The 18,376-nt window shown below is 38.6% G+C and overlaps 1 protein-coding gene across 1 annotated transcript in view; it reads left to right on the forward strand.

Annotated features, from left to right (window-relative positions):
• fnip1 (folliculin interacting protein 1) overlaps positions 1–18,376 on the forward strand; it is a 42,210-nt gene that overhangs the window by 2,390 nt on the left and 21,444 nt on the right. Inside the window, exons 2-8 of the mRNA XM_016246765.1 lie at positions 10,918–11,047; positions 13,274–13,405; positions 14,485–14,588; positions 14,668–14,742; positions 14,843–14,934; positions 17,478–17,561; positions 17,910–17,981. Coding sequence (XP_016102251.1) covers positions 10,918–11,047; positions 13,274–13,405; positions 14,485–14,588; positions 14,668–14,742; positions 14,843–14,934; positions 17,478–17,561; positions 17,910–17,981 — 689 coding nt within the window. The remainder of the gene's footprint in view (positions 1–10,917; positions 11,048–13,273; positions 13,406–14,484; positions 14,589–14,667; positions 14,743–14,842; positions 14,935–17,477; positions 17,562–17,909; positions 17,982–18,376) is intronic.

Here is an 18,376-nt window from a genome sequence, read left to right on the forward strand (position 1 = left end):
AAAGCAGAAATGTGAAATGAAAACCACCAGCAGGTGGCAGCAAAGCACTGTTAATAAGCGAGTCATTGCGATTGAACCGAATCATTTAAACGGTTGATTCATTCAGGAACGAAACACCGTCATGTTGCTCAGAGACACAAAACAGTGGCTGTATTCGGAATGATTTTTGTTGGCGAAATAGAGCAAAAACAAGCAATATGGTGTCTAAAACGTAAGTCTCTTAATTAACTTATTGTTTATTGAATTCAATGTCACATTTGTAATCATACGGCACTCTTCGTGTGAAATTGAATAACTATATGAAGTGGTATAAATATATTAATTTTCTGCCATCATGTCTTGAATTTGTGATCATTCTAAATGCATTTTAATAGACTGAATCATGCAGTGAAAGAAAACACACTAAATGCGCACACGCACTACTCTAGCCTACACGTAATGTATGCGTGTGCTCTGTAGGGATGTTTTGCATGGTTTTTGCAAAATACTCGATAATGTCAAATCGCACATCGTTAAAACAACAATTACGATATTATTGCAAACGATATATATCGCACACCCCTATGTGCAATACAAGCACTATTTAACCGGAGCGAATGAGACGTGAGTGAGAGAGAAGGGGTCATCGGAGAGATGAGAGTGAGAATGCGCAGCTGACGTTGTTGCTTGTGCCGCTGGTAACAAAACGGATCGGCTCGGAATCGGAAAGAAGTGAGACTGACCGACCGATCACTGCTCCCTGGCCGATCGATCGGTGCATCTCTAGTTTTTACTCAAGTAGCCATTTCTACTTGATAAAATATAGAATATGATATTCAGTTTGTTTAATTTTTTAAATGTAGTGTTTTTACTCGCAATCAAAATATAAATTATTATAGAATACGATATTTATCATAAAATTTTAATGACTTTTTGTATTGATTTCCATGACCTTTCCTTATCTTGAATTCACACTTTTACAATTCCCACATGCAGTATATCAAGGCTGTCCAAGATAAAAATGAATTAAATTAAATGGATTGAATTCAATTAATTGAAATAATAATGATAGTTGTTAAAGGATCAAATTAAAATAAGAAATATTATTTCAGCATACTACTTGATTTTTTTTAGCTTCTTTTGCTTATTTTAAACATTTTGTATTTTTTTTCGATAATTTTAAGTAATCTTGTGGCCCCTAGTGGGTCCCGGACCCCTGTTTGAGAACCACAGTGGTATTCTTTTATATTACGAGACCGGGAAATTATCAACATCATAAGACACGCTTACTAACATGGAAATAAAAGTGAACAATTTAAAATGGAAGAATTGATGAACACAATTGTAAATCAGGACCGCATTAAATGGTGTCTACTTTGACAAAGAGGAGCACAAGTTTTCCGTCTTTCTACTTTTAAGTACAAATTCACGAAGAAACAAGGTAAAGGAGGGTATGATAGACATCGTTAGGTTGACAGAAACATGCCCCACGGGTTCCTCTCCATTACAAATAAAATCGCGCATACAGTTAGCAGAAGCTAGAGATTACAGTTTATAGTTTTAAATATGGATATTATTCTTACAAAAATGCATTGATTCGCTTCAGGAGGCTTTTATTAACCCCCGGAGCTGTGTGGAGCACTTTTTATGATGTATTGGCGCAGTTTATTGGACTATTGAATATTAACACCCATTCACTGCCAGTATAAAGCCTGGAAGAGCCAGGACATTTTTAATTATAACTCCGATTGTATTCGTCCAAAAGAAGAAAGTCTCATATACACCTAGGATGGCTTGAGGGTGAGTAAATCATGGGTCATTTTAATTTTTGGGTGAACTATCCCTTTAAAGTTATGTTAGGACAAGTGACTGTTCATACAGACAGCAGTGTTATCATTGAATGCCGTAAGATCAGGACAGCAGCTGAACGTACCGTAGTATTTGCGTGTGTGCAGTGACCTTCTGACCTCTCATCCTGGATTATATCTTCTCCACACCACTGGCTCCTCGTGTGTGTTTGTTTGTCTCCCCGCTTTCATTTGAGGTCGCTACAGGCAGAATCTTCATCCAGATGAATATGAACACTTCATTCAGTTAATATGTGAAACATTAATTACATTAAACTTGGTGAAATGATGTTCTCTCTGTGGTTTTGTTGGCCTGTAGAGCCCGTAGAGAGGGCAGCTACATGGGTGAGCCTGCTCAGAAGAACCAAAGGGCTGCTCACATTTCTGGTTCTTTGGCAGGACAGATCGTTCTTGATTTAGCCTGAAAGCTTTGTGTGCTCTGCCAGTGCTTACCTTCAGCCAGACCCGGAGACCTCCCGCCATCTCTACACACACCAGACACGCTTTTGGAAGCAGATATAGTGTTTCCCATGCAACTGTACTAACTGCAGCAATTAATCAGCAAAGTAATGTTTAAAAAAAAAAATTTTTTAAACCAGTTAATTGATTGCGGTTTATCTAGGGTCCTATGAATTTGTAAAAAATTTTCCCAAAATCTGTTTTATTTATTTTATCTAATTTCAGTGGTTTAATTAAATTATTATAATCAAAAAGGAAGTCTAGTCAATTGTAAGTTGCAAAGACTAAAGTCTCAGATCCAAAGAGATATCCTTTATAAAAGTTAAGAGTTTGCCACGCCTACCTAAAACAGCTCGTTCTAACACGCCCCCACATGTCTACATCACGATGTGGGAAGATTTGCATAACACCGCCCAAATGTTCACGCAAAGAAAGAAGGCATAACTTTTATTCTCGCTGTAGTATTGTTGCTGCCGCCGCCGTGTCGTGAAGACGCTGTGTGCTTTGTTGTGAAAGCGAAAATACTTTGTTTGGTCTTCCAAAAGAGGACACGACTAGAAATCAGTGGTTAAGTTGTATTTACAACACTGTTCCAGAACACTTCAACCCAAATATTCAGATGCGTGCAGCACATTTTATGGAGGACTGTTTCCTGATCCTGGGAGAGTAGACTACAATGCCGGCTGTTCTGACTCACAGACTGTAAGTACGTTTTCATATTTAAAGGATTTGCCACTGATGATTCAAACGTGAGTTTTGAGCAGTGTAGAGTAGCACTTGTTGTTTGTCATTTCTCCGATCACAAATGCAGACATGGTTTTATGTTTATGCAGCGCGATGCAACGCGTAAAAAGACAGTATAAGTCATTATAATCCGTAATTATGTCCCCACTGGATGCAACAAATGCCTCGTTTATAATGGGTTTTAATGTTTTTGTCTCATCGCTCCGGCCGGACATGGCATCACAGTAACATTTCCATCACACGCTTGAGGTATTCGGCCAATCACAACGCACTGGATAGCTGGCCAATCACAGCACACCTCGCTTTTCAGACCGAGGAGCTTTGTAAAAATCGACGTGTTTCAGAAAGGCAGGGAGATAGAGGAGAAACAATAATGTACAGTATGTGGAAAATAATGTGTTTTTTGAACCTTAACCGCATAAACACATTTTATTACACCAAACACACCAAATAATGTTCTTTTTAACATCATATGACCCCTTTAAGTGTTCAATAATCTATTAAACAATATTATTGCCCTGCATATATTGAGACGCATACAAGCTTCAGTATCTGGTGTAGCAGAGCAAACTCGAGACTTGCAGGGCAGACTTCACATTTACAGCAGTCTTTCTGTGCTTCAATATTCACAGACAATAGTTCATATTGTGAACAGCCCTACTATTCATCCAACATTTGCCAAATTATGTGCTATACAGTACATTCCATTTTTATGACTGAATTCCGTGATTCTGTCTGAGTTTTCTGCATCGCTGAAATCATAGGGCTCTTGGTTTGTTTGTGCACTCAGCCGCCTGTGACTGAAGTATTGCTGCTGTCATCAAGTGTCTGTTTCTGTGTGCTCGTGACAGAGAGAGTTTGAGATGAGACGATAACTCAGTGAGTGAATCATGATGATGCGATTCACTGATGTCTCATTCTTGAACTGTACAGCATGTGAGTGTGGACTGTGGGGGTGTATGTTGTGCCGGTCAGGACTGAAGCTGGGTCTTGCACGGTCAGATTTAGTGGTCGTGTTGTAGATGGTCTGCATGAGGGGCTTTTCAAACGATGCACATGGCCGCTTGTCCTGTAATGCTGCATTGGAATGATCGTGCTCCCAGTGAAATCTCACTTCAAAGGATTTGGTCTGAAACATCGTCTTTTTGCTGTTGTTGTGATGCGTTTCAGTGCGGACAGATGGACAGATGACTTCATCTGCAAAATCCACTATTGGTTATTCTGTCACTGAAAGTATTTATAAGTGAAAAATGATTGTTAGTTGCATCTTATGAGTAGGGATGTAATGAAAACTGCAAAAAAAAATTTTTTGTAAAAAGCAGCTTTGTTTGGATCGTGAGTAAACTCCAGTGGTTGCCTCTGATTATAAATGGAAAGAGCACAGGCAAAGCCTTAGTTTGTTTATATGAAGAGATTTGTATTTATTTGATTTGTGATTTTGTTTTACAATTCCAATTTAGTTTTGTTATTTGACATTTCAATTTCACAAAGAAATGTGCAGCGTTTTGTCTGAAAAATAAAAAAAGTAGAAGCTTTCATTTATAAATTCTTAAATCTAATTTTGTTAAAAATTGTATCGTGAAAGCAGTGTCGTGAATCGTATCACATCTTGAGTTGAGTGAATCGTTATATCCCTACTTATGAGCTGAACGTGGTGTCAGTCTTAATTTTACACTTGACTAACATTTCTGGCTTTCGATGGATTCGATCACTGCAGAAAATGAAGTGTGTGTGTGTGTGTGTGTTGTAAGGCTGGTTTAGTGACGCATGCTGTAAGTTGATGCGCCGTTGACCAGCAGCTGTGCGCATTCACAGAGCTTGAGCTATTATTGTCCTCGTTGGACTCCAGTAGGCTCTGCTTGAGCGAGCTAACAGGAATGTGGCCTGGAAACATTCCCACCGCATGCATTCAAATACGACCCCAGCTCTGGATGGATTCTTTATGTAACGGCCGCTCGCTCCCAACACGTTCAGACGCAGACCTCTGCTCACAGGGAGTCCGAAGGGGATGCGCTATCTTCTCTATGCCCACATCACACTTTCTTCAGTTTCACCGCGTCCAGCGGCGCGTCTTCATGTCTTTGTCCGGCGCTGTCCAGCTCGACCTGGAGGTCACCTGACAGTCTCATGTTGTTTTGTGAATTTAGTTCATTGCTATTCTTAGCAGCGCTCTGTGCTGAGGAAGAGCGAGCCGCGGGCTGGGGAGGATGGGAAAGCGCACGGGTGCAAATGCTCCGATGCCCAGGTACCTGATGACCGCTTGCTTTCTGCTTCTCTGTGGCTTTGCAGACGGTGTGTGTGGCTGCTGTAGTAACAGCGTGGTGGCGTTTGTGTTGCCTTGTGAGTGAGGTTTTGCTGTCGGTTGTGTTCGAGCTGTAATGTTGATCAGGTCTTATGTAACGTCCAGCAGATTACGGTCAGCAGCTTAAGGACTCATTCTCATTTTGGAGCAGTACATACAGGATCACCGTGAAGATAATCGTCTAGATCTTGTCACCCGCTATGTTACCTGTCTCCCCCTAAAAATATCAGTTGCCTATTGTAACTCTCATTACTGTTGTGGAAAATGTTGTATTTTTATTTTGGCGTTAGTAATTACTAATTTTAAATTTAGTTTTTTTTTTTTTTACTGATGCTGATGTATTAGAAAGTAGGGTGGTCAATATATATACACTGCCATTCAAAAGTTTGGGATTGAAAAATAGAGAAAAAAAACAGTAATGTTTTGAAATGTTATTACAATTTCAAATAATGGTTTTCTATTTTAAAATATTTTGTAAATTTATTTCTGTAATGCAAAGCTGAGTTTTCATCAGCGCAGGATAGAATGATTGAGAAACTGGTTTCTATGAAGAATCATGATTGTCACTTTCTTCATGAAGCAGTCCAAGCCCTTATGAGTTAATTTAGCCCAAGATTAAATCAGCCTCGCTGTCATTGGGAGCGTTTTAAGAAGTCTTTTTTTACCAACTTCTATTAGACTGTATAGCTAATCAGTGCGACATAAGACAATAGATTGCATTATAGTGTTAATTGTTTACAATACTTATAATACCTTGTGGAGTTTCTTAAAAAACAAATTGTTGTGAATGTTTTGATTTTTCTTATTCGTTTATTATATAATTTGTGTGGTATGTGCTGCAGTGACGTATAAATTTCCCTTGGTGATTAATAAAGTTTATCCAATCCAATTCCTCCAGTCTTCAGTGTCACATGATCCTTCAGAAATCATTCTAATATGCTGATTTATTATCAATGTTCAAAACAGTTGTGCTGCTTAATTTTTTTTGGAACCTGCGATACATTTTTCAGGATTCTTTGATGAATAAAAACTTACAGGGGTTAATTGATGCGATTTCAATTTTTTTTTTTTTTTTTAAGTGTTACAAGCTCTTGGTGCATAAAGAAGATCTGTAAAGTTGCAAAGTCTAAAGTATCAAATCCAAAGAGATCTTCTTTATAAAAGTTAAGAGTTAACCACACCTACCTAAAACAGCTCGTTCTAACACGCCCCCACATATCTACGTCATGATGTGGGAAGATTTGCATAACGCCACCCAATGTCGTGAAGGCGCTGTGTGCTTCGTTGTGAAAGTGAAACTACTTTGTTTGGTCTTCCAAAAGAGGACGATATCTACGTCGTCATGCCTAGAGCTGATCCGTGCTGGTCGCTGAGGAAATACTTAAACTTCTCGCTGTGGATCGGCTTTCACGGTGGACGAAGCAGAGTCCAGCCCGGGGTCGTCAAATGTGGTTGCCGCAAGCCTCTGCTCACTCTAGCCCGCCGTGTGTGACACTGTGTTTCGTTGTGAAAGCGAAAATACTTTGTTTGGTCTTCCAAAAGAGGACACGACTAGAAATCAGTGGTTAAGTTGTATTTACAACACTGTTCCAGAACAATTCAACCCAAATATTCAGATGTGTGCAGCACACATGTTTCCTGATCCTGGGAGAGTAGACTACAATGCCGGCTGTTCTGACTCACAGACTGTAAGTACGTTTTTTATATTTAAAGGATTTGCCACTGACGATTCAAACGCGAGTTTTGAGCAGTGTAGAGTAGGGCTTGTTGTTTGTCATTTCTCCGATCACATATGCAGACATGGTTTTATGTTTACGTGGCGCGATGCAACGCGTAAAAAGACAGTATAAGTCATTATAATCTGTAATTATATCCCTACTGGATGCAACAAATGCCTCGTTTATAATGGGTTTTAATGGTTTTGTCTCGTCGCTCCGGCCGGGAGACGGCATCACAGTATGGTGAGGGGTGTAACATTTCCGTCACACGCTTGAGGTATTCGGCCAATTACAATGCATTGGATAGCTGGCCAATCACAGCACACCTCGCTTTTCAGACTGATGAGCTTCGTAAAAATCAACGCGTTTCAGAAAGGCGGAGCATAGAGGAGAAACAATATTGTACAGTATGTGGAAAATGTGTTTTTTGAACTTTAAACCACATAAACGCATTTCATTACACCAAATACACCAAATAATGTTCTTTTTAACAATATCATATGACCCCTTTAAAAAGAACAGCATTTATTCTGAAACGTTAAATAAACACCTTAATGAATAAAGACGGAGAATGCTCCTGTTCTGGACAAAATAAAAGTCCCACCTCCATTACTTATCGACCAATACAGATAATTAAAAAATGTTAAATATTGGCTGTTAATTAACCATTAATCTATTAGACTTATCAGTGTTGGATGATTTTTTTTGTGTACATCTACCAAGTAGTGTGTGTATAATTACTGCAAGCTAAGTAACCAGTCTTAGAGAAAATGTATTACTGGTGTTGAGTGCAGTTTTCAGTTTATTCATATGGTTTTAATAATTTATTTGAGAAAAACATACCACTATAGGATTACAGAACAATATCATTGAAGCCTCCCTCTAAAGTTTCAATTTGATTTTAACAGATTTAACCATTTCAAATTGATTAGCCTATTTTTTCAAATTGTAAAATAAAATTTTTTTTTGCATCAATGCTGTGGATGTGTTATTTAAATGTGTGCTATTGTGTATATCTTCCATTGACCGCCTTGGTCTGTAAGATATTGGCATTGTCTCGTTTCTTCTAAGCACTGGGGTGAAAGTAGAGTGAAGTTTTCTTCAGATCAGCTGTGAGGATTATGGTTGATTGAGTTTGCTTGTTTTGAAGGGGGTGGTTGTGCGTCATGTTGTCTTTGTGCACAGCTTGTTTGTGTCGATTCCTGATAAAGCGGATGATGTGCTCCGTGTCTGGATGGCGAATGAGTCCAGTCGTCAGGAATGTGACGAGTAAACAGCCGGGCGCTCTGGGCCTTTCTTCACCTGCCTTGACGCAGAGCACAGAAATAACTTGTGCCCATGCCATTCCTGCCCTCGCTGCCTTCATCCCGCTCAAAATCCTTCCCTATCCGCTCAAGGCTCCTGGCTAGATGAGTGGCAGCGGCAACCTTCTACACACACCTTGGCAATAGAATCGCCATTGGCTAGAATTTACTGGTCAGACCGATATTATTTATATATATTTAAGCTTAACTTTGTAAAATGGCACAGCTTTTTAAATATCGGAAAGTACACTCTCAGTCAGTCAAGCATTATTTAATGATAGAACTTAGGGCTGCACGATTAATCGAAATGAAATCGCAAAGACGATACATCACAATTAGGCAGAAGCTGCGATTGTCGTGTATCTTTCAGGGAAGCACGGTTCTGTGATCAGCAGTAAATCTTAATCCGAAGGCCAGAGGGAGCTCTCGCGCTGAAACTCCAAATACGCCTCGCAGAAGAAACCCAGGAAATCCCTATAGTGGTTGCTGAATCAACAGAAGAATTAACTGCTTTCATTAATTCAGCGTGACTAATAAACACATGACTGCGACAATTTATGGTTTATCTGAGTTCATGTTATTATAATTTTTATTATAATAAAGTATATAATAATGCAATGCTAATCGACATAGCCTTTATAGCCACTGCTCCGGGTGTGTGTTCACGGTGTGTGTGTGTGTTCACTGCTGTGTGTGTGCACTTTGGATGGGTAAATGCAGAGCACTAATTCCGAGTATTGGTCACCATACTTGGCCACATGTCACGTCACTCACTCACTTTATCACTGCTTAGAATACTATGAAATGTGTTGCGTGCCTTATTCCATGTTAGAAGCCACATCATCTCACAGAAGGATTTATTTCAAACACTCGACTGACGTTGAATGTAGTGAGTTTGGAGTAAAAACGTGGTATTTTCACGTGCTTTCAGATGAAGCAGCATTTACTACACAGAGCCGTACAAGCTATGCAAACAGCTTTCATAACTGCAGAACGATTTCTTTGATTTCATAATCGCGCGATTAAATCGTCTGCGATTATGAACATGATTTTGCGTAGCTTGTCAGTGAACTACGGCTCTAGTAAATGCTGCTCCATCTGAAAGCAGGTGATGGAGATTTACTACTAATCACAGAACTGGCTTTACTGACGAGATGCGCTTGGCAATCGCTTTCGATTAATCATGCAGCCCTAATAGAACTTTAGTTATTAGAATTAAAACTTGGTAACCATGTATGAATGCATATTTGTCATTTTAACTGAACTTGGTGGTGTCTTTACTGGTAAATTAATGTTAAGAGATCATGTGTGAACAGGACCTTTTAAAACAATACAGGTAAATTCCTTCTGGCAATTTACCGGTATGAGAAGTTTATTTTACCAGTAATATGCTCTGTGTGAACTAGTGGTCGACTGATATTAGTTTTTTGACAGCTGATGCCGATATCTTGGTGCCGTCAAAATAAAAGTCCTGCCTCGAACGCATCGGCCAAACAGGAAAAACTTATCTTACAAATATCGGCCAGCCACTAGTGTGACCGCAGCACAAGATTACCGGTATGAATAACATAACATAACATTCTGATGCAGATAACGCATTTACTCTGCGCAAGTCAAAAAAAAATGTCTAAAGTCGTCTAATACGATGTCTCTGGGCCAGAAGCAGCTACATGAATGTGAACGGTTGACACAAAAATGAAATCATCAACAAAAACACTGACCGCATTTACCCCTCCATGTTTACAAACACAACAGGTAAAGTCGTTCCGATAATTTTTCTGGCAATTACTGGTATTACTGTGTGAAAGGGGCTCATGTTGGTCATTCAGTGTTTCTGTAAAAAAACTGAAACAAAAAAACCTAACAATAGTACTGAAAAGATGATAATAATACAACTACGATTTCTACTACTAATAACAATATAAAACACACTAAGGATTAATGTGCTGCTGGGTTCATGAATATTAATCACGTTGTCTGCGTTCACTCGAACTGATTTGCTGAAATCAAAACGGGGACGATAATAGGGGAGCGCCAGCCAATGAGAATGCCGTTTGCGCATTAGCTCCGCCCACTACCGGAGAAACCATATCTTCTGCTTGTTCTTAAAAGCGGAAGAATTCCAAAACGAATATGGTTTACATGTGGCGCATCAATTCTGCATAATATGTAAGACTTTCTCGCTCGCTCTCTCTTTGCTTGTGTGTGTGAGAAACAGTGCTACCAGCACAGCGACAGCGAGTCGTGCTACTTCACACTCGAGTTTACGGTGCGCCAAATACAGGTGCGCTGCGCATCCATTGAGATGAACTGAAAAATAGCACAGAGTGAAACTCTGAAGCACTCAGTCAGAGTGAAAATATATCTGTGCTAAACTTACACTTAAAAATAAAATTAAAGTAAGCTTCAGTAAGTAAAATCTAACGATAAGACATCATTTAGTCGCCCAGTGAAGATTTACTCGTATTGTTGGTTGAGTGGCCCAAAACATCGCCGCTGAAGGAAGCTTGTTAGTTAAGAGTCAGTGTGTTTGTGGTGCTCATGTTCTTGTCTGTGTCCGTCAGCTGGTCGTCACCGGAGCTGGACCCCAGCCAGATCCGTCTCATCGTCTACCAGGACTGTGAGCGGCGCGGCAGGAACGTCCTTTTCGACTCGGATGCCAGAAAGAGAAGCACGGAAGATGCCCCGGTCACGGTGAGTGGTGTGAGAACCAGAGGCCTTATCTCCAGTAATAATAGCATCAGCTGACTCTGAGTGTGTAAGCATTCTTTCACATTCACATGACTGAAGGCGTGTCGAGCTCTCTGTCACGTCTGCTAGTTGTTTGTCATTAGATGTCATGAGGCTGCGGGTGCAGTGCAAAAGCCGGTTCACCCAAAAAACAACTTTTTCCACACCTGATGTTGTCATCTGACTGTGACGTGAAATGTAAAGGGAATTCTGATCTGTGTTTCCTCTTGGCAGAACAAACAGTTTGGATTGAATGTGATGAGATAAAAGAACACATGAACCTCAAAGTAATTCAGTTCATGAAGAGTGTTGATTTTGCAAAATTGATGACCGTTTCAATAATTTTTGTGCACTTAACAGGGTTTCTGCGGCTCTTAGTCTTAATTCAGTCTTCCACAAATTCAGGCCTTAAAATGTCTTAAATCAGAGCAGAAAGTCTTACATTCATAGTCAAGGCATTAAATGTTGCATGCACTGTAAAAAAAAAAAAAAAAAATTTTCAGTATTTGCCTTGTTTTCAATACAAATATATAAACAGCCTTAACTCACACATTTACTTGAGATGCAAATGAATTCTTGTTTTCTGAGAAATTGAACAAAATGGAGTTTATGCTTAAAGCAAGAACAAATGTCTGTCAGTAGGGAATGAAAACTTGTTTTCCCTTTGAATTAAATAGATTTTTTTGAGCCCATTGGCAGATATTTGTTCTTGTTTTGATCATAAACTCATAACCAGTTTCTCAGAAAACAAGACTTTATATAAATATATCTTGATTTAAGAATCTTTAGAGACATTTGCGCTGAAAACAAGACAAAAATACTGAGGAAGAACAGCACTTTTTTTGCAGTATGATCAGAAGGTTCAGTAAAAGTTATTTCCATAGTTTAGTGTTTGTGAGCAGAGCTAAAAAAAAAATCATAAAAGTAAAACATGCTCTTTAAAATCCGCTGCATGTTCATTGATGTATACTGCAGGTTCAAGCTGCTGTTGGTTTGCTGTGCAGCCAGATGAATAATAAACAGCCTGTCTAGTGTGTTCTGGTGAGGCTCTGGAGATCGCTGATCTGGAGCCGAGCTGCGGCTGCAATCACATGACGCTTTTGGCAGAGGATATTGTTTCACTAGAGAGAGAGAGACAGAGAGTCATTGACCAGGAGCAGAAGAGAGCGAGTAAGCAAACAGACGTGCTCACGAGTTGTTAAGGAAGTCATATGACAGTCTCACACGCTCGAGTTCCTTTGTGCTCTTCACAGAGCGGGACGAGACTCGGCATGAGCCATTAGAGACACTGAGCCTGGCACGCACAGCCAAAACACTCATTAACTCTGGCTTTTTCCTCATCTGTGTTTAAGAATACACTTGGCTGTTTAGAGATTTATGTCCCTCTGTTAAGTCTATGCAAACAAAACTTTTAAAGCTTCAAAATGTTCATAAAGACATTGTAAAAGCAATCCATATGAATCAAGCAGTTTAATCCAAGTCTGCTGTAGAGACACATGATGACCAGATTTCATTCACATAGACATTGACACATCAAATATGGTAAACAGAAGCTCGAACGGACTTTAGTGACACTTGTGAGCAAACCACTCGTGCGTCAAGCCAGCGTATCATATTTGACGTGTGTTGATCAGTATTTATATGCAAGGCACGATCACTTTATATGATGAACAGATCTCATTTAGGCTTTTATTCACAGGATTTGGATAAAAAGGCTCCATTTATGTGGATCTCGTGTTATACGTCATTATGAACTTATTAAAGCGTTAGTTTTGGTTGCATGGACTTTCAGTGGAAGGACAGAAATCTATGAACTAAAATAAAGGTCTGTTTTAATAATCGGACTGATTCAGCTGCGTTTGAGAGTCGTCTTGAATGATTCATTTAAAGAACCGACTCGTACGCAAGAGACATCTGATCATGATTCATATTAAACTGGTCTCGCTGTTTGTTTTGGCATGTTTATTTGCTTTGGGGTAGTGTCTCATTATTCAGTTCAGACTCTCCCCTTACTCCTTTAAAAAAAAAAAAAGATCAGTGGCAATTTATTCACACTCCAGACAAACATACACCTCAAATGTCTTTTTTGCAGAACGTGGGTCTTGATGAACCAGTGTTTTTCTCGGGTTTAGTGACCGCTCTCATGAGCGTCTCGCTGGGTTCTTGAGTTTGTCCGTGTGTTGTTTGCAGAGGGTGTGTGGAGAGGCACAGGCGAAGATGTTTGGGAAGTGTTGTCAGCTGAGGCCTACAGGCGGCAGCTCCAGTTCTCTGGACAGCAGCTCGTCCTGCGCCTCTGAGCCCAAAGAACAAAACCGCTTCCAGGTGAGTCCCGTCACAAGCCTTCACTCTCTCTCTCTTCATGTTCTTTGCAGTGGTCAGAGTTTCGTTAAGGGCTGACATTTGCCACCTTTAGTTGAATGCATTTTCAACGTTATTAGATGCATGCATCATCTTGTATGCCAGATTCTTATATTTTAACCAATAAATTCCATTCGAATAATGAGAGTTGACCAATCAAATAAAATCAGAATCAACAAAATCTATTTTTGCTCTACAGACGCATTTAGATCTATTTACACAGCAAAAATGCTTTGAGATTAGTGTTTTAAAAAAATGTAATATTAAAATATATTAAATATGAAACTAAAACTGTTAGTAGGTTTTAATGAGTGAGTCATTTATTCAACCTAGGACTGAGAGATTTTTCTGATTTTATCGATTCATTTGAATTTAATGTTTTGCAACGATTTAGTTTTTTTAACTTTTTTGCCATGTTGCCCATCCCTAATTCAACCTATTCATTCAAATTGCTGCTTCATTTGGGAACTAAGTGAGTGACTCTCGTTATAAATAGATAATTGAATCACTGATTCATTCAAAAACGTGGATACATTCAGTAACGAATCGCTGTGTTGCTCAGAGACACTCAACGGTTCTCCTGTGGCTTTATTTGAAACGGTTTTCATTAGTGAAAACAGACTGACAATAGTGTGTCTAAAATACAAATCACTTAATATTAACTTGATGTTTATTGAACTGCTGCATAAATTCAATATCATATGTGATAATGATACTATTCGGGGGAAAAACAACTGTGGTATTGCTAAACTATATCATATAGAAATATAAGATAACTCCTACAGAGCATTTTTTACCCTCATATCTTGAAATTCAGGTCATTCTAACTGCATTCTACTGGTCTATCAGGCAATGAAAGCATGCTCTCAAGACGTGCTTTTGTTTGGTTTGAGCAAACTGAGTGACGCGCTCAACAAAAGCAGCTCTCACATCGTTAAAACAACAATTACAGTATTATTGTAGAAGATATATATAACACACCCCTGTGTGCTACTCCTGTAGATTCAATCCTGTGTGCTTTGCTTCTTCTTTCTTTGTGTCAGGGCTCCTCACGGTGCTCATCAGACGCTAACATGCTCGGAGAAATGATGTTCGGCTCGGTGGCCATGAGCTACAAAGGCTCAACGTTGAAGATCCACCAGATAAGGTGAGCGCATACGGATGTCAAGCTGATGGTGTGTGTGATGAGCAGTCTGTGCTGATCAAGTGTGTGTGTTTGTTCCCAGATCTCCTTCACAGCTGATGCTCAGTAAAGTGTTTACAGCGAGAACGGGCGGAAGCGTCTACGGCAGCCTGAACACGTAAGCCGCACACACACACACACACACACACACACACACACGTTCAGCGGTACATTCGCTGTGCTCCGTTGCCTCACTGCTCCTCTTGATTACTTGACAGACTGCAGGACAGCTTAGAGTTCATCAGTCAGGACTCCGGCGCGCTGCGGCCCGAGCAGAACACCACCGCCAACGGCTTCCTGGGCAGCATAGGTAACGCAAGATCCTCCGTACCTCAGCCTGAACTTACTCCACATACACTTTCAATACAGTTTCTGTTACCAAATCGATCCTTGGGTGACATTTGCAGCTTCAGCTGCCAAAACCATTTGTAACACTGTTTAATGATCCCAAGTTTTCTTCAGTGGCTGTGCTCCTCCATTGTGCGCAAGTTTTCCATGAAATCGTCACAGTGCTGTTTTAAACATTGTAATTCTGTGTTTGTTTTAAAGGCTCATTAAGAACAGGTCCAGGTCATAGTTCTTCCTTTATATTTTGTTAGTTTACGGTGTATAAAGAAACTAGGATTGTCACATCCTCTAGGAATGAAGTGAGACATTGCAAAGCATTTTTATCTGCTGTTTTCTTTATCTGTAAAGGAAAAGGAAAGGAGATATTTGCTTAATGTTTTAAATAAATAAGTACAGTATATGTTTATTTAGATTCATTTTTTATAAATAAGTTGTATTATAAAATGCTTTAATTAATTAAAATATAAATGCGACGTTTTCTCTCCCTAAAATCATGTATTTTGTTGTTATAGGAAAAATAGCTTATTGTTTATGAATAAATACATAGAATATTTATTTTTTTAAAATATGAAATTAAGCTGTTTTCTCCTATATTACACCAAAATTATGTAGCTTTTCAGAGCTAATGCAAAAGCAAATAGTAGTAAATATTTCTTGATGCCTCACCACTTTCGTCACTCATTTTGATTTTATGTTGTCATGAATAAATACAGCAAAACAGGACATTGGTATAGAATTATGGGTAAGGATGTAATATCACAAACTTTTGAAGACCTGCCCATTGTAGTGGACATCATGCATCAGAGGGTTAAAGAAAAAAACTAAATATAGCACTTGTGTCCTCTGGTTAGCTTAAGGTGCTGTCATTCATTATAGAGCCAAACGTCTTGAAACATTACAGTAATGAGAAAGGAAGTGTGATTAATTGTCATAGCTCAATACAAGAAATCCTAATGGTCTTAAATATAGGCTTGATTTATTTTTGTACAAAATGGAATTTTTGGTTTTAGGCTGAACTATGACCCGCACATGTTTTTGTGAGTGTTACCTAACTATCATGTATATCTGAGTTTGTGTGCAGCACCCACAAAATTGACTGCACCGATTATTGAATTGAGCCGGAATATTAAATCTTCATTGATTCAGTCACACACGCACTGTGTGTTTGTTCTGTGTGGTGTTGCCATACATCTCTCTGTCTGTGTCATCCTGACAGCTTAAGATACACTACTGCTCAAAAGTGTGGAGTTATTACGATTTGTAAAATGTTTTTGAAAGAAGTCTCTTCTGCTCACCAAGGCTGCATTCATTTGATCAAAAAACAGTAATATTGTGAAATATTATTACTCTTTTTAAGTAACTATTTTCTAAAAAAAAATATATATATATATATATATACACGTATGTATTTATATATATATATATATGTATGTGTGTGTGTGTGTGTATGTTATAATATACAGTGTATATATATATACATGTTATATATATATTAAAATGCTATTTATGTCTGTGATCAAAGCTGTATTTCTAGCATCATTACTCCAGTCTTCAGTGTCACATGATCTTCAGGTATGTGTGTGTGTGTGTGTATGTTATAATATACAGTGTATATATATATACATGTTATATATATATATTAAAATGCTATTTATGTCTGTGATCAAAGCTGTATTTTCAGCATCATTCCTCCAGTCTTCAGTGTCGCATGATCTTCAGAAATCATTCTATATACACGTATGTATTTATATATATATATATGTATGTGTGTGTGTGTGTGTATGTTATAATATACAGTGTATATATATATACATGTTATATATATATTAAAATGCTATTTATGTCTGTGATCAAAGCTGTATTTCTAGCATCATTACTCCAGTCTTCAGTGTCACATGATCTTCAGAAATCATTCTAATATGCTGATTTGCTGCTCAAGAAACATTTCTGATTATTATCAATGTTGAAAACATTTGTGCTGCTTCATATTCTGGTAGAAACCGTCATGCACTTTATTTTTCAGAATTCTCCGATGAATAGAATGTTTAAAAGAATAGAATTTATTTGAAATGGAAATCTTTTGTAACATTCTAAATGCCTTTACTGTCACTTTTGATCAATTTAATGCATCCTTGATTTTTAAAAAATCCTACATGCCCTAGACTTTTGAAATATGAAGTAGCACAACTGTTTTCAACATTGATAATAATCAAAAATGTTTTATGAGCAGCAAATCAGCATATTAGAATGATTCTGAAGGATCATGTGACACCGAAGACTTGAGTAATGATGCTGAAAATATATGTGCATTTCTGTTTTACTGTATTTTTGATAAAATAAATGCAGCCTTGGTGAACATAAGTCTTCTTTCAAAAAACATACAAAAATATAAATGATTCCAGACTTTTGAGCATCTCCGTGTCTCTTCCTGTACTTAACTAACAGTTGGATGTGTGTCTTTCTCTTTATTTGTCGTCCTGCTCTCCTGATCACAATACCGTACAGGTTTCTCTCAGCTCTGCAGCCCGCGCCGGGCGCTCTCAGAGCAAGGCCCTCTCCGTCTCATCAAGAGCGCCTCTTTCTTTTCAGGTTGGCGTGTGTGCGTGTGTGTGTGTGCACGAGTATGTGCATGTGGCACTAGTGTTTTATGCATGTGCATCTAAGGAGTTTGCTTGTGCTTTATGTGACAGCATTTAGGACGTGTAACTGGTCGATCTGTTCTGGTGTGATCTCTGTAGCTTTGACAAGCCCAGGGTTTCTTTGTACCCCATCCCCCATAATGCACCGGTTTGCCCTCTCCTGCCTGCTGTGTGTGCATGTGTCTGTGCTGATGTGTAGGTAGATCACAGTGGTGATAAGATGGCTGGACGGGTGGTGGGTAGAGATAAGCAAACTTTTTAAAATCGTCCCTGCTTGACTTTCTCTGCGTCCCTTCAGGACACAGTAACCCCATGGACATGCCAGGCCGAGGACTGTATGATGACAGAGACAGCGGCATCGCTCGCTCCGGTGAGTCCGTTTACACATGCAGATGCCATATGGGACACATTTACATTCAAACACACAATTACTGCACGCGATAGGTTTATTTCTAGGCTACTAATAAGAAAATGTTATATTTAGGGCTCTTTTAAATCTGTGTTTTCCATTTTTATTTTTTGCAATCAATTTTAATAGTTGAATTAAATGTTAATAATGATGTCTAATCATAGAATTCATAAAGCTTTAGCAATGCATGTGTTTTATGATTTAATACAGTTTTATTTTCAAAAACCGTGGTAATTAGTTTTATTAATCTTTTAAATGTAATCAAATGTAAATTTAACAATTTTTGCAAACAGTGCTGCACAACAGAGGTTTACTGTTTAAATTAAAACGGACAAAGAAATGTGTGATATTACATA

This window comes from Sinocyclocheilus grahami, unplaced genomic scaffold (assembly GCF_001515645.1).
Source record: "Sinocyclocheilus grahami isolate Dianchi unplaced genomic scaffold, SAMN03320097.WGS_v1.1 scaffold810.1, whole genome shotgun sequence".
NCBI classification, from domain to species: Eukaryota; Metazoa; Chordata; class Actinopteri; order Cypriniformes; family Cyprinidae; genus Sinocyclocheilus; species Sinocyclocheilus grahami.